The 15,590-nt window shown below is 44.8% G+C and overlaps 1 protein-coding gene across 5 annotated transcripts in view; it reads left to right on the top strand.

Moving 5' to 3' along the window:
• Positions 1 to 15,590, top strand: part of LOC119449227 (putative phosphoenolpyruvate synthase) — a 614,437-nt gene that overhangs the window by 230,658 nt on the left and 368,189 nt on the right. For all 5 annotated transcript variants that reach the window (XR_007466614.1, XR_007466613.1, XR_007466615.1 and 2 more), the window contains exon 14: positions 1,336 to 1,374. Coding sequence is in view for 2 of the 5 variants with exons in the window: in XM_049666356.1 (XP_049522313.1) it covers positions 1,336 to 1,374 (39 nt within the window). In the remaining 3 variants the exon portion in view is untranslated. The remainder of the gene's footprint in view (positions 1 to 1,335; positions 1,375 to 15,590) is intronic.

Here is a 15,590-nt window from a genome sequence, read left to right as displayed (position 1 = left end):
GTCGGAACGGGCGAGCTGTGCCTCCCACTGCTCCATTGAGATATTATTAGTTGTCCTATGAGGGTGCTTAGTACACTCCCAGGTCACATGTATTAGTGTAGGTATGCCACCGCACCAAGGGCACGTGGCCCTATAGCGGGTGGGATACATGTCATTTAGCAGTTTTAGATGGGGGAATACCCCGGTCTGTATTTTGCGCCAATCGGCGGCCTCTTCCCCGCTAAGTTGTGGGTGAGGCGGCGGGTATTTTCTGCGGACTCCGCGCTGATGAGCAAGGATGTCTTTTACATTTAAATTGATGGGATTTTGTGTGGGATAGTGTGACGGGTTGGGGTTCGAAGAGGACGCCATCGCTCGGTTAGTAGACGCTCGAGCTAAAGCGTTAGCCTGTTCGTTCCCCTGTACCCCCGCATGTCCCGGGCACCAGAGTAGGCGATGGCGGTGGTTGAACGATTTAGTTTGCGTAGAATTTTACGTTAGGAAGCAACTGTTACGATATGTCATGTTCAAATGAAACAGCATACATACACGCATATTACAGGTACAGAACGTGAGACCGACTGCTAATTAAAGCAGCTAATTAAATGCCATAGTCCTTACTTTGCTGTAACGGCATCTAGGTAGCATGAAATTGCACGTGCAGTGAGCACACTGAATTGAGTTATTTTACTTTTATATTGTGCGTATCTCGGATCCTGTCTTGTGGAATAACTGCCTCTTCCTATGAAATTTACGCTTCACAAGTATAGTTCAAACCTCTCGTAAGAAATTTTTATTGGTCTCATCGAGCCACAACGTCGGGCTCTGCGGACGAGTTTCTGCAATAGACTAGGTATAAAGTTGGGCTAGTTTTAATTAACATATTTAGAGCCTTTCCAGCACTTTGTGGAAAAGAGAAACACCTAAGAATAAGAAAATACAATGAAAGAGGAAGGACGCTGGCTTCCGGTTCTGTCGTATTTTTTTTTCTAAAATGTTTCTTTGTGCCTATAAATAGTGAAAATTCCTTGAATGAAGTCTTCCGGATCGGTGGCGTTTAGAGCGGAAGAAAGACGTCAACAAGTGTGCCTCCCACACGCCACAGCCTTAGCTGAACCGGAATTTTAAAAAATAGTCCCGTTACGCGGCTAGTGGATGGCTGGTGTTACGCGCGTGCTCTGGTTTGTGAAGCTGCTTGCAAACTGTCACTTCATAGCAGTCAAAGAGCGCTTACTAGCAACATCTTCAGCAATGCGCGATGAATGTCATCTTATTGATTCTGAGTGCAGTGAAGCCTCGTAGGTTTAGCAGACGTGTCTTCTTGTTTTTGACCTAATGATTTCTTCACTCTTTCAGGGATGACAGTGCGTCCGTCCTAAAAGATGTTTGCAACAAGTAAGCTATATTCATTCTACTAAGAAAAAAACGTATGATCACGGCTGATCAGGTCGGAACATTATGTTCGCCCATTCGTATAACTATAAGTAAGCAAGAAATAAAATATTTCTTGATGGAAGAATCAAAATATGTACCGATACAGTTTTTCGTGAACTGAAAAATTATTTTCTTTTATGTAATTTCGCGGTAGTGCATTCCCTGCTATAAGAATATGTACTTCCCGTTTTCAATCATGAGCAGCAGCGTTGTAGCGATGGTGCTTTGTTTGTGTCCATATTAAATACACCAAAAGAGCACTCGAAATACATTTCTCTTATTGTGTTGCCTCCCATAATTTGTATTTGTTTTAAGCAAGTGTCGTGTCAGATTTCAGAGACTGTATTTACTTCAGTTCTTTTGGAGAAAATGCAATTTGTGTATTTGTATAGGTTCAAGCAATCTTAATTGAGTTATCAGGCTGGCTCGGAGACTCCGGATAAGGCAGTGGTTTCTTATCGCTGTCTGAATATTTGATCTGATATACGACTTTAGTATTTTTCACAAATTAGGATATTCCTTCCCTAGAGTTATTAACCTGCTTTAATTATATTTGGCTCTTGTCCTCTGTGCTATGGCTCCACTGCTCATTTTAAACCAGAATAGCATTTTCTAAAGTGGTGTCATGATCAGAAGGGAACTACGGCGCGTCGATCTGCAAAGTGTTCCTACTGCCGGCGATAGTTCACTGTATAAATGAATAATGTGTGTGCATTAAAACTAGCCAAATCATACTCCTAGAAATTCAATGCGATTAGCATTATTGGCTTACTTAGACATTTTCAGTCTATCTATCTATCTAGCCTCTTACGCAGACCCAGTGACTCAAATTGTCAAGCAGCTTGGGCCATCCCGTAGTCATCACGTCGCCGTCATAACCCCAACGCCATTCAATCGTGATCACGTTGCCGTTGTCATGCCAGTGTCGTCACTCAGTTGCCATCATGCAATTATTGTCATAGATTGGTTGTCATACAGGACAAGGCAAAATGTATGCATTCACATCGTTGTCAAGACGTCGCCATCATACAGCCACCTTCACGACGTCTAACGCCGTTGTCGTCAAATAGCCTTTGTCATAAAGTTCTCGTTACATTGTCATCCTCATACATTTGTCGTCATCTCGTTATCCTCAGCCGTCGTCGTCGTGCTGTCGTTGCTGTGATATCGTCATCATATCGGAATCGTCATTGCGCCATCATCAAAACAGTCGTCGTCATGCATTCGTTGTCATACCGTCGTCGAGATGCCGTCATGGTTGTTTCATTGTGGTAATTCTAGCTTCGTCATCCGATCGCTTCGCCATCGTCGTCATACAGCCTCCGTCATTTCATCGACATCATTTCTTCTTCATTCCATCGTCGGCACTGCAACGTCAACATACAGCCATCGTCCTGCGTCATGGTCATGGCTGACACTGGAACGAAAGTACCACATTAAAAGTTACTATATTTTGAAGAGAGAAAGAATAAAATTAGTGAAGAAGAAACAGGCCAACCTAGACGCTGTAAGGGTAAAGGCAGACGAATTCAGGCTGGTGCTCGCAAACAAACATGCAGCTTTAGAACAGGAAGATGAAGACAACATCGAGGTAATGAATGAAACTGTAACTAGGTTGATCTCAGAAGCAGCAATTGTAGTGGGAGGTAAGGCATTAAGGCAATCAGTAGGTAAGCGCTCCCATGTAACAAAGGACCTAATAAAGAAATGGCAAAATATGAAAGTGTCAAACTCGAGAGAGCAGACAGAATTCTTGAACTGTCAAAACTGATCAACAAGAAGAAAGTAAAAGATATCTGAAATTATGTCATGGAAAAGATTGAGGAAGCAGTAAAATATGGACGCAGCTAACATGAAATCGGTGAGAAGAAAACTTGGAATAGGACAAGGCAAAATGTATGCATTGAAAGATAAGCAGGGTAATATCATCAGCAATTTCGATCACATAGTAAAAGCAGTGTAGGAATTCTATACTGACCTGTACAGTGCCCAGAGCAGCCAGGGTACTTTAATTCGAAGTAGTGATGAACAGGATACAGAGGCTCCTTCTATAACTAGCGATGAAGTTAGAAGAGCCTTGAATAACATGACCAGGGGAAAAGCTGCTGGATAAATATGGAATAACAGTCGATTTCATTAAAGACGGAGCAGATATCTTGCTTGAAAATCTTACGCCCCTTCATACGCAATGCATCAAGACTTCAAGTGTGCCAGATAGCTGGAAGAACGCCAACATTATACTCATCGATAAGAAGAGAGACGTTAAAGAGTTGAAGAATTGTAGACCCATTAGCTTGCTTTCAGTATTGTATAAAATATTCACCAAGATAATTTCCAATACAATCAGGGCCACACTTGACTTCAGCCAATCAAGAGAACAGGTTGGCTTCTAGAAGGAATATTCTACGACGGATCATATCCATTTCATCAATCAGGTAATAGAGAAATCTGGGGAGTACAATCAACCTCTCTATATGGCTTTCATAGATTATGAAAAAGCATTTGATTCAGTAGAGATACCAGCACTCATAGAGCCATTGCGTAAACAAGGAGTACAGGAGGCATACGTAAATATCTTGGAAAATATCTACAAGGATTGCACAGCAACCTTGGTTCTCCGCAAGAAAAGTAGAAAGTTACCTATCAATAGAGGGGTCAGACAAGGAGACACAATCTCTCCAATGCTATTCACTGCATGCTTAGAAGGAGTATTTAGGCTAGACTGGGAAGGCTTAGGAGTGAGGATCAACAGCGAATATCTCAGCAACCTTCGGTTTGCAGATGACATTGTCCTATTCAGCACTAATGGGGACGAATTACAGCAAAAGATTGAGGAGCTTAACTAAGAAATTGTAACAGTGAGTTTGACGATTAATATGCAGAAGACAAACATAATGTTCAATAACCTGGCAAGGGAACAAGAATTCAGAATCGCCAGTCGGCCTCTAGAGTCTGTAAAAGAGTACGTTTATCTTGGTCAATTACTCACAGGGGACCCTGATCACGAGAAAGAAATTTACAGAAGAATAAAATTGGGTTGGGGTGCATACGGCAGGTATTGCCAAATCCTGACTGGGAGCTTACCATTGTTGTTGAAAAGAAAAGTGTACAATCATTGCATATACCGGGGCTAACATATGGGGCAGAAACTTGGAGGTTAACAAAGAAGCTCGAGAACAAGTTAAGGACCGAAGAAAGAGCGATGGAATGGAAAATGTTAGGCCTAACGTTAGGAGACAGGAAGAGAGCTATGTGAACCAGAGAGAAAACGAGGATAGACGGTATTCTAGCCGACATTAAGAGGAAAAAATGGAGCTGGGCAAGTCATGTAATGCGTAGGGTGGATAACCGGTGGACCATTCGAGTTACGGAATGGATACCAAGAGAAGGGAAGCGCAGTCGAGGACGGCAGAAAACTAGGTGTGTTGATGAAGTTAGGAAATTTGCAGGCGCAAGTTGGAAACGGCTAGCGCAAGACAGGGGTAATTGGAGATCGCAAGGAGAGACCTTCGTCCTGCAGTGGACATAAATATAGGCTGATGATGATGATGATATTGATGATGATGATATTTTACTATATACCATGAACCAACTAGCCCAGCAGCAAGCCCTTGTTAAGCTATCATAGCAAAGGCAGCCGATCCCGAGAAAGTGTATGCCGCATATACCAGAAGCTATAGGAATCACAGAATGACCACTACAGATTTTAAGTTCAGGTGTTTTCCGCAATACTTGAAGCGTACCGAATGAGAAGAAGAAGTCCGAGAACATCGGGGAGAGCAGGGGGATTGAGGAAGCTATAAATGGCGACATGACGCTTGTTTGATTTGTTTTATATGTGCGGGCTTATTACATATTTTGGCGCAGCCGACAAGTGAACGAAGATGTGGGTGAATTTTTTCTGGGAGAAGTACAACGACCGAGTGGTATTCAAAGGCTACCAAGTCCAGGATGATTCCCCGGTCGACCTCCCTTTGGACACAACAACGGGTGAGCTCCTGGATGTTGTTCTGGATCAAGCTTCTATGTCGCCCGAAGAGCTTGTTAAGCGAGGTTCGGCGAAGGTGAATATCCAAGTGACCCTGTTTAACCAGCTTGTATTCGGACGACCATTCGGTCGTGCAGCATCATGTGACAAGATATCAACAATTCTTCGGGCCATAACGACGCAACAGCAACAATTTTTGCAACAGAATGCCATGACGGAAACTCTGCTGTCTGCTTTACGCCACAAAAGAAACCACCCAATTGAAATTTTACGGCCTGAAACTTTTGACGGGTCTTCGGATAACCCAGAAGGGTGGATCACTTTTTATGAGACCACAGCGGAATACAACGGATGGTTGTCTGACCAAGACCGAGTCTTAAACATGCGACAATTTCTCAGTGGTGTAGCAAAAAAGTGGCATGAGTTGCGGTTCTTAGAGCATGTTTGCGAACCTTGGTGCATGTGGAAAGAGAACTTCCTGTCTACATTCAAAACAAATAGCGTACAGCGATGGGACCAGGCGCTGTTCTACCGTTTTAGGTCTGGTTCACCACTTGACTACTTCCTTGAGAAGCAGCGACTACTTCCACTTGCTGAAACAGAGTTGCCATTAAGATCAGTCTTAGCACTTGTAATTCACGGTCTCCCGAGAGATTTGCAACGGCATGCAAAAATAAAAGGGCCGGAAACTCTCGAAGCTCTACTAGAGCTGCTACAAGTATTCCCTCACTACTGGTCTGAGTGGAGCTGCAAGACGCGGCCAGATGTTCCCCGCCAGTCAGATACTCAGTCGAGCAACTCGGATGCAAGGTCGCCGCAACTTAAAGACAGTGCAAATATTAGACTTAGAGCCACCGACTCACGACCCGGTGACGCCTTGCAGTCACCAGCACTGTTGAAAGAGAAACAAATGCCACAAAAGCCTCAGTGTGTTCAACCGACACTAAACGAGACCATCCTACTAATTTCTTCAAGTTTACTTCACATGCACCTTGAAGTGAACGGACAGAACCTGCAACCTCTTGTCAATAGTGGAGCTTCAATATCAATACTCAGGAGAAGCAGAGCAAATGCAGAAGACATATTCACTGGCAGATCAGTCCTTGTACGAGGGTATGATGGTTGTGAAAAGGAACACTGCGAATGGATAAGCTTAAAGCTAAAATATCAGTCGCAGTACGCGGAGGTTCTTGCCTTGGTGATAGAAGGTGTCGAATACGACTTCCTTCTCTCTCGCCCGGACATGAAAGCGTTGAGGCTAAACATTCATTGGGACGACACTGTGTCTGTGAGCCCTCATGAAGAGAATTCCAAACCTTTGACTGATGCAACCTGAATTCGCAGGCCGAAAAATGGAGAACGTATTCAGAAACTCTACCCGGAATTGTTCTGCTTGGGAGGCTATCCTACTGGTACCACCAAGTTTGAAGTCCCCTTTAAATTACACGGCACTACTGTAGTCCGGAAAAAGCCATACAACCTATCGAGAGAAAAGAAGACATGGCTAAAAGAGGAGCTTCAAAAGATGTTAGATGCTGGTATCATCCGTCCATCTGCATCGCCATTTGCATCGCCAATCAGCATTGCCCCAAAAGAAGACGGTAGCCTCAGGCTGTGCACTGACTACAGAGCGATCAACAACCAAACGCATTTGATCCCATTTCCAATGCCTGGGATAGACAGCATCATTGACGAAACAGGCGGCTGCACCTGGTTTTCCAGGATAGATCTGTGCAAAGGCTTCTGGCAAATGCCACTTCAAGAAGAAACCAAGCAATACACCGCCTTTGTGACTCCATTTAACATTTATGAATATAATCGTCTGCCGTTTGGTTGGAAGAACTCGCCCAGTTGGTTTCAGAAGATGATGAATACAGTTCTGAACCCTTTTATTGGTCGCTTCTGCAATGTATATGTGGACGACATCATTGTATACTCTTAGAGTGAGCAGCAACATGAAGAACACCTTGCGCATGTTCTCACTGCTTTGTCCGAAGCCATGCTCAAGGTAAACTTCAAGAAGAGCGAGTTCCTTAAAAACAAAGTTACCTTTTTGGGTCGAGTATTGGATGGTACCACTAAAAATACCAAAGAAGAGTCCGTGGCGCGCATCGCTAAACTTGTGAAGCCTTCTGACGTCCGTTCACTTCGCGTGGTTTTCGGACTAGCCGGCCATTTCAGAGCATTTATTCGGGACTACGCTATGAAGACACGGTGCTTAACAAGGTTGACGCAAAAAGATCTACCTTTTCAATGGACAAGAGAATGCGATTATGCATACGAAGAGCTGGTACAGCTAATTTCTTCTGACCCTGTACTTTGCCTTCCGGATTTTCGCTTCCATTTGAACTAAATACAGATGCGTCGCATTATGGAACGGGAGCGGTTCTGTATCAACGAGACTCCACCCGGGCAGCCAATCAGCAACTTCGCGTGGTGGGTTACTACAGTTACACTTTCACCAAGACGGAAGTAAACTACACAACTGAGAAAGAAGCCCTCGCTGTCCTAAAGGCCATTCGGTACATCCGCTCCTACTTAGAAGGATCAAAATTCAAGCTTTATACTGATCACGAAGCACTGACACACCTTTTGAAGTTGGCGGAACTTAAAGGAAAAATCGCACGCTGGGTGAACGAGCTTCAGCAGTTTGACTTTGAAGTCAGTGATCGCCCGGGAGCTTCCATGAAAGACGCTGATGCTATGTCGAGGTTGGCGGTCACGCCTGTTTTATTTCACCAAGAAGCAATAAACGCCGCTAAACTTTGGGAAGGGAACTGAAGCCCTACAACCTACAGTTACGGGAAAAATTACAGTGCCTCCCACACTTGTGCCGAAAATATTGTATCTCTACCATAATAGCCCTCATTCAGGTGGACACGATGGATTTTGGCGAACCTACATGAAACTCACGAAGAGATTTACATGGCCCCACATGAAACGAGACGCGAAGATGTATGTGCAATCTTGTCACGAATGTCAACTGAATAAGGTGAAATTCAAACAACCAACTCAACAAATGACATTGCCGAAACATTCAGGGACACCATTCGAAGTTGTCCACCTAGACTTCGCCGAACTCCGTAAGAAGTCGGAAGTTGTGAAGAAAACGCAAGCGTTCCTTGTGTGCGTGGATGAGTGCACAAGGATGGTAGCAGCGAAGCCAGGAAGAGAGGACGCCAACAGCGTGATCTCATTGCTCAACCGCAAAATGTTTGACAACGTCAAAGTTTTGGTATCGGATAATGGTCCAGCCTTCCGAAGCCATAAATTGCAGGAATTGGCAGAACGACGAGGAGTAACACTCAGATTCACTGCCCCGTACCATCCAGCAGCTAATGGATTGGCGGAATGAACTATTCGGGATCTGAAGCAATACATCAACATGTACCCAAGTTTCCCGGGAGGATGGAAGTGCTGCCTTGAAGCAGCAGTATCTCATCATAACCGATCGCACACAACTGGTCTAGGATGTACACCACTCTTTTTTTGCTACTGGAAAACCAACTTATCTTCCCGCTGATGTATCCTTGGGAGTCGACAAGATGGTACAGCTTACAGAAAGAAGAAGGACAGAAGACAGCCAAGCGAATACCGTGAAAGAATGAAAAGAAACTTCGACAAGAAGCAAAACACAACATCACCAGCGCTGGAGGTAGGAGACTTGGTTCTCGTGAGAAAGGCACTATCAAATACTGGATCTGTCTATAAAGGACCGTATCGTGTCGTGAAAACTGCAAGTCAGCAAGGCAACTTAAAAACTGTCTGGTATATCGGCGCTAACGAAAATGAAGAATCGTATTCCATAGCAAATGTATTTAAATACCATCCCAGGAGGGATGAATAAAAAAGGTGGGGGGAGTGAAGCGTACCGAATGAGAAGAAGTCCGAGAACATCGGGGTAGCAGGGGGATTGAGGAAAAGAATAAAGAAGTTAGAAATGGCGACATGACGCTTGTTTGATCTGTTTGATATGTGCGGGCTTATTACAATACTGTGTCGCTTTTTTTCTTGAATGCTAATCGCGCTAACGTCGACAGTTTTTGTGAGCTGAGTTTTGGCCGACTTTCTTCTTTTTTAACCTTGTTAAATATGGTATCTCCGTTAATGTTTTAGTTTCTTCGTCCAAGTCCTTACAGATAGGTTTATATACAACCTATGTCGTCTTTCTTTATTCGGTTGGAATTTACTATTGAATAAAGTTATTTAATTACTTATTTAATAATTTTCTTATTATTTACTTATTTAATAAAGCTAATAATGACGAAGGATATTTCCATACGTCATCCTTGTTTGGTGATTTGCGTTATACGCGAGGTCTGTATTATTATTAGGTGCAAAATGTTTGTTGGTGTTTCTGCATGCATTATGATTTTGGATACCTGTGGCATGTCTGTAATATTTAGATGTGTAAGTTAACGTTTTACCGCGGTGATCATCAATGTACACTCCGGGGATGTACGAAGATCAACGTGAAAGTCAGGGACTTGGTACCTTTGAGCACGAACTCTGGTTTTTAAATAATGGCAGTCCTACGCTTTAGCGAGGTTCCTCATACAGCAGCTTTTCCGACTTGGCATTTGTCTCAAGAATTCTCGTCAGGCGTACTGGATGGTTTGCGGACACTGAAACGCACTACAGTGACCATATCAGCACGTATGTCAATATCAGAGGACTGCCCTCTTCAAGGTCATGTGACACAGACAAAAGAGAGGACTGGCGCAAATTGCAGTCTGTCATGGACAACTTTGCCAAGGTAATGTATCGCATAACTTCTAATGCACGATCCAGATCACAGTGCAAGACACTACGCGTATTTTCATGTGCTCTTCGAAATTTACGAAATTTAATTGGCATAGAATCAAAGCAACTTCGCGCAATCCAGCGACTTGCACTAAACGCAGATGCCGATGCACGAAGTGAATGGACGAACTACAGACTCCTAGGCGTATATGAAAGAAGAACCCGTGACCTTATGATAAGCAGGAGGCAGAATGCCGGACTGCTTACTGTGAATCGCTAGGCCTAGTAAGTCGCTATCGAGGTTATGCAGGACGATACGAGGTCTCTGGATGTCCCCGTAGAGCAGTCCTTATTCAAGGCACTGGCCCTTTTCCAACGGCGGAAAGATATTAATGTCGCAGAAGATTTCTGTACTAGGTGATCTGGGCCACTCACAACTCCTAAAAATTCGTCACATTTCATCAACTTCGCGCCACCGCGTGAACTCCGCAGGGATCTACCACTTTCCATCCATGAACTCAAGGCGGCGCTAGCTTTGTGCGTATGTACGTCATCACCAGTACGTCAGAAAAGTTGTTACAAAACCCTGTGTCATCTGGGTGAGTGGGCGAAGAGTGGTCTCCTAGATGCGTTTAATGAATCCTGGTGAGATGACACATTTCCCACAGGCTGGAGGACTAGTCGCGTTGCTGAGCTACTGCAGCCTAGCAAGACGCCATCGGAGCTTTCATACTAACTCCCGATCGCATGGCCGAGCTGTGTGGGCAAAGTCATGGACAAGTTGATCCTCGGATATCTGGAATAGTACGTGGAATACCACAATGTCTGTCTAGATGCCATGGCAGGCTTCCGACGTGGCCGCTTATCGATTGATAATGTCGTCACCCTGGTAACCTACGTTCAGCACCAAAAGGGACGTAAGCGTCTCTGCTTCTTCGTTCCTCGACGTCCAAAGGACAATACGACAACGTTACACATGAAGCCATTATCCCCGCTTTCGAAGAGGTAGGCCTCGGCGGTCTCATGTTTTGATGGATATACAGCTGTCTGTCTAAACGATCACTCTTTATGGGTGCCGAGGACGGCCACACTTTACACCTACCGAAACGTCCCCCAGGGCAGCGTACTGAGCCTTATGTTTAATTGTTCAACAATCAATCAATAAATCAGTTAAGCGAATCTTTATTACAGTGCCCAGGAACAGCTACGGAGCCTTCATATATTCGTGCACCTAAAAAGTAATATGCGGGACAAAATTTACAAAGACAAATGTGGTAGACAAAACAAAGTGAGATAAAGAAAGTATTAGGGGAACATAGAACAAGGAGCCGGACTTAAAACTGTGTTAATCATACAGCATGAATATCTACATATATACGAAACACAGGAAATCAACTCTGATGTACGCGTATGTCAATCAGGCAGAATACTTATTACATATTTTTTTCTTTTTTAAAGATAGGGCAGTTTCTTATGAAAGAAGGAAGCGCCGCGGAATGCTGCCTGGTATAATTTTGCAGCATGGAAATTGTACTTGATCAAGAAGCTTTACACAACTTATAATTCCATGGGCCACCTTATAGAGGAAAAGATGATTTGATTTATTACATCTTCATTTTAGACATCTGAGTTGAGGTATTTTGAGACGGCTGGACTAAGGTCGCCAGAACGGAAAAAGTGGTGCTTGAAAATAGATATAAATTTATTCTGGACGCGTTCAATGAAGTAAAAATTAGATTTGCACACTCCACCTCAAATTACAGATGCATACTCTAGCTGTAGAATTCCCTCAGTAGAATACAATTTTAGAATGGCAACAGAGGAGTGGAAGTCATGGGATATACGACAAACAGTACTAAGAGCACGAAGGGCATGTTGTTTCGCAAATTTAGCGTGTGAAGACAAGCTTAGCGTTTGGTCGAAGATCTTTCCTTTCATTGACCGCGGGTAATGTAGCATGTCGAAGGGTGTATGAAAATTGCACAATATGTGTTTTCAACATATAATAACCTAATACCATAAGTGCGGAAGCATTCACAAGTAAGTTAAGGCCTCTGCACAAGTTAGAAAGGGAAAAAATGTATTTTGGAGGTCAATGCAGTCGTGAACACTGCTGAAAGTCTGAAATAGCTTTAAGTTGTCAGCATATACCAGTTGTCTCACGCAACTTGCACAAAACGTCAAAAATATGCAACCGCCACAGCTGGACAGAACCAAGGTAATGTTGCTTGCCGTCGCGTGGAGATGCTAAGATTATTTTTCCATTCCGCCTGTTTACGTAATTAGTCCTAATAAATAAACAGCTTCCGAAATATTATATCGAGTTTACTCGCGTCTATCGTGGACCGAATAAAGTTCACTCACTCACTAGATGAAAAGATTCATTGTGAAAAATGCAGATCAACATGAAAAAGTCCCGATGCAGATTTCGGTCGCTCCATACCTGCTACGTACAAGTGTTTTTCCAAGCGTGAAAGAAGCCCGCAAATACACGAAAAATTACTGCGTGACTGCCCGCTCGCGGCACTTCGCATGTATTTGCTTCTTTCATGCTTGGAGAAACACATTTATGTACAACGTATTGAGGAATACAAATATGTATCGGAACTGAAACTACTGAGAGCGCGAAACAAGACGAATGACACAGAAGATATGCACCTACAAGCGCTGACTGTGAACAGACAACTTTATTGAAAGCACACATAAAGAAGCCATGATGCATGTGACTAAAATCGAAAAATGACGCTGTAAAGGCACACTTGGCAGGAAATTACCATAATAATCCCTAAAGAAAGTTGGCAAGGTAGTCTATCTCCAACTTAGGGAGTAAAACAAATGGACGCGACGCGCAACACTTTCGATAAAGTTGTCTATTGATAGTCAGCAATTGTCCGTGTCGTTCGTGTCGTTTCGCGCTGTGAGTATAGTTTAAGTATGGATTAGAGCACTGCACGGGCTCAGGCTTACCCGAAAGCCCGGGCCCGGCCCGACCCGTGGGCCGGGCCGGGCCGGGTAGAGCAGTTTTTTCACGGGCTCGGGCCGGGCTCGGGCACGGCGTGTGCTTTTTGACCCGGGACTGGGCCGGGCTCGGGTTTTTTTGACGTGAGCCCGGGCCGGGCTCGGGCTTTCTGCGAGTTATTCTCGGGCTTCTCAACTCTGAAAAACACGTATTTTTGGTCTCGGGCCGGGTTCGGGCCGGTTTCGAGCCGGGCTCGGGCCGGGCTCGGGCTTAAGGTAAAGGGGTGGCGGGCCGGGCCGGGCGGGTAACGTAGATTATTTCCGGGCCCGGGCCGGGCCCGGGTCTCGCCATAAAAGTTTTGATCGGGCTCGGGCGGGCCGCCCAATGTAAAAACGGGCCCGGGCCGGGCCCGGGCCGCAAAAATCGGCCCGTGCAGTGCTCTAGTATGGATTACCAACGTGCCCAACGTACCATCCTTTTGATAGATCAGACGTTCTTCGCGTTGCTCTAGAATTTTCTCATTGACACTTTTCATCTAGTTATAATATTTTAAAAGTTCAATAATAAATGACAACTAATTGGCGGAATGCAAAAATTGTCTGAGTATCTCCAAACGACGCCCAACAATATTACCTTGGTTGTGTCCAGCTACGTTGGATTTGCAAAGTTTGGCTCAAGTTACGTGGGACAACCGGTAGAAGGAATGAAGAGTGTTGAATTCCTGACGAAATGTTATTTATGAACAGAAGGACAAGAAGCGTGTCAAAATTGGATCCTTTGACGCCGCTAGCGACCTCATAGCTAATGAAGCTCTTTCCATTATTGTCAACGAAGCACGATTGATTTGTTTAGGTAATTAGATGCCAGAGTAGTGATGAAACAAGGTATGTCCATCTGCATGAGCTTTGCAATGAGCTCATGGCAAACTATGGGAAGTAAAGAGCGTCTAATTGGCCCTACTATGCACCACACTGGAAGCAATGGGTCATAAGTGTGACAGAGTTCGTTGTTGTGCAACGCCGTGATACAAACTCGTGCTGTTTATCTATTAAAATATAGTGTCTGGCTAGTGCAACGACCGCGGCCTCCCGGGTGGCACCGCATGCAATGAATGTCGGCGGCTGCCGCTAGGAAGGTTGCAGTCCAGGTGGGTTGCATATTTTTATGCAACCCTAACTAATTAGGAAGACTTTAATTAATTTTGTTATTGGTGCCTTGCGGACGGTTGTATAAATGGAAAACTTGGAGACCACGATATTATCATGCACACCCATCTCTTCAATAAGGCCGTCTGTGGTTATATCATACCCAATGTACAAATCTTCATGTGATTAATAAACTCAATTCAATTAAAAAAATTCAATTCAATTATGTACAACGTACAACGCATAACGTACAACGTTGTATACAAGGCCTAGACGAGGTGAACATAGTTTGCCGCTAATAACGTGAGCTTCAAATAACTAATTAGGAAGACTTTAATTAATTTTGTTATTGGTGCCTTGCGGACGGTTGTATAAATGGAAAACTTGGAGACCACGATATTATCATGCACACCCATCTCTTCAATAAGGCCGTCTGTGGTAAAGCCGCCCGAGCCCAAGGGCTCGCGGCCGAAGTCTAGGCCGGGGCCACGGCGGAAGATTTCTTGCTCCGTGGCCGGGGCTGAGGCCCGCCCCGAATTAACTTTGCAGGGCTCTCCATAAAGTTGTTCAATCAATCATTCAATAAATCAATCAATCAATCGCCCATCTTTTAAAGAGCTTCAATATCGCACGTAATCCTAGATATTGAAGAACTGTGGGACGAAGTTTTTGTTGATAGCATGCTGCGGCAAGTCCTCACCCGACACACTGCCGCACATGTTTGCCTGGCAAAGCGCATGTGACGCATCAGTAGCTGCCGCGACTGGCCAACACGTTCGGTTTCCTACTTCCTCGCGCTTGTCACGGGGCGTTTCGGTATGATATGCTAGCGGGGCCGGCTTTCCTGCGATCCCATAGAGAAAGAGATCCAGCAAGAGCGGACAATACGGTAGAGCCCAGCGGCCGAATTGACTGCAGCGCACCAAGCCGTCGGCAATAATACCTGAACCCCACTTTCGGTTCCGGGCGCGCGCGTTTTGACCGCTAGCTGGCACGCGTTAAGCCCGACCACACGTACGCTTGCGGACGCGCGTAAGCTCGCGTCTGCGCGCCCACGCATGCGCAGACGTTGCGGCATGGCTCGTACGCGTCGAAACGTGGCGCGATCTCGGTGATCAGCTCCTCTCTGATTGTTGCGCGCTTGGGCTGCCTCGCGTCGGCGCGCCTGGCTACACAGCGACGGCGCGGTACATTCTAAAGCCCCTCTATATAAAAAAATGTCACAGTTTCGCCCTAAGGGCGAAGCAATGAATGCGATAGCAACACAGCAATGTCATACGAAGTAAGGTGAGCGGCTTTGGTAGCAATATGAATTGTAGTAAACATGAGCTGATTAAGTAAG

The sequence above is a fragment of the Dermacentor silvarum genome, chromosome 4 (genome assembly GCF_013339745.2).
Source record: "Dermacentor silvarum isolate Dsil-2018 chromosome 4, BIME_Dsil_1.4, whole genome shotgun sequence".
NCBI classification, from domain to species: domain Eukaryota; kingdom Metazoa; phylum Arthropoda; class Arachnida; order Ixodida; family Ixodidae; genus Dermacentor; species Dermacentor silvarum.
This window is presented reverse-complemented; position numbering and strand designations above follow the sequence as displayed.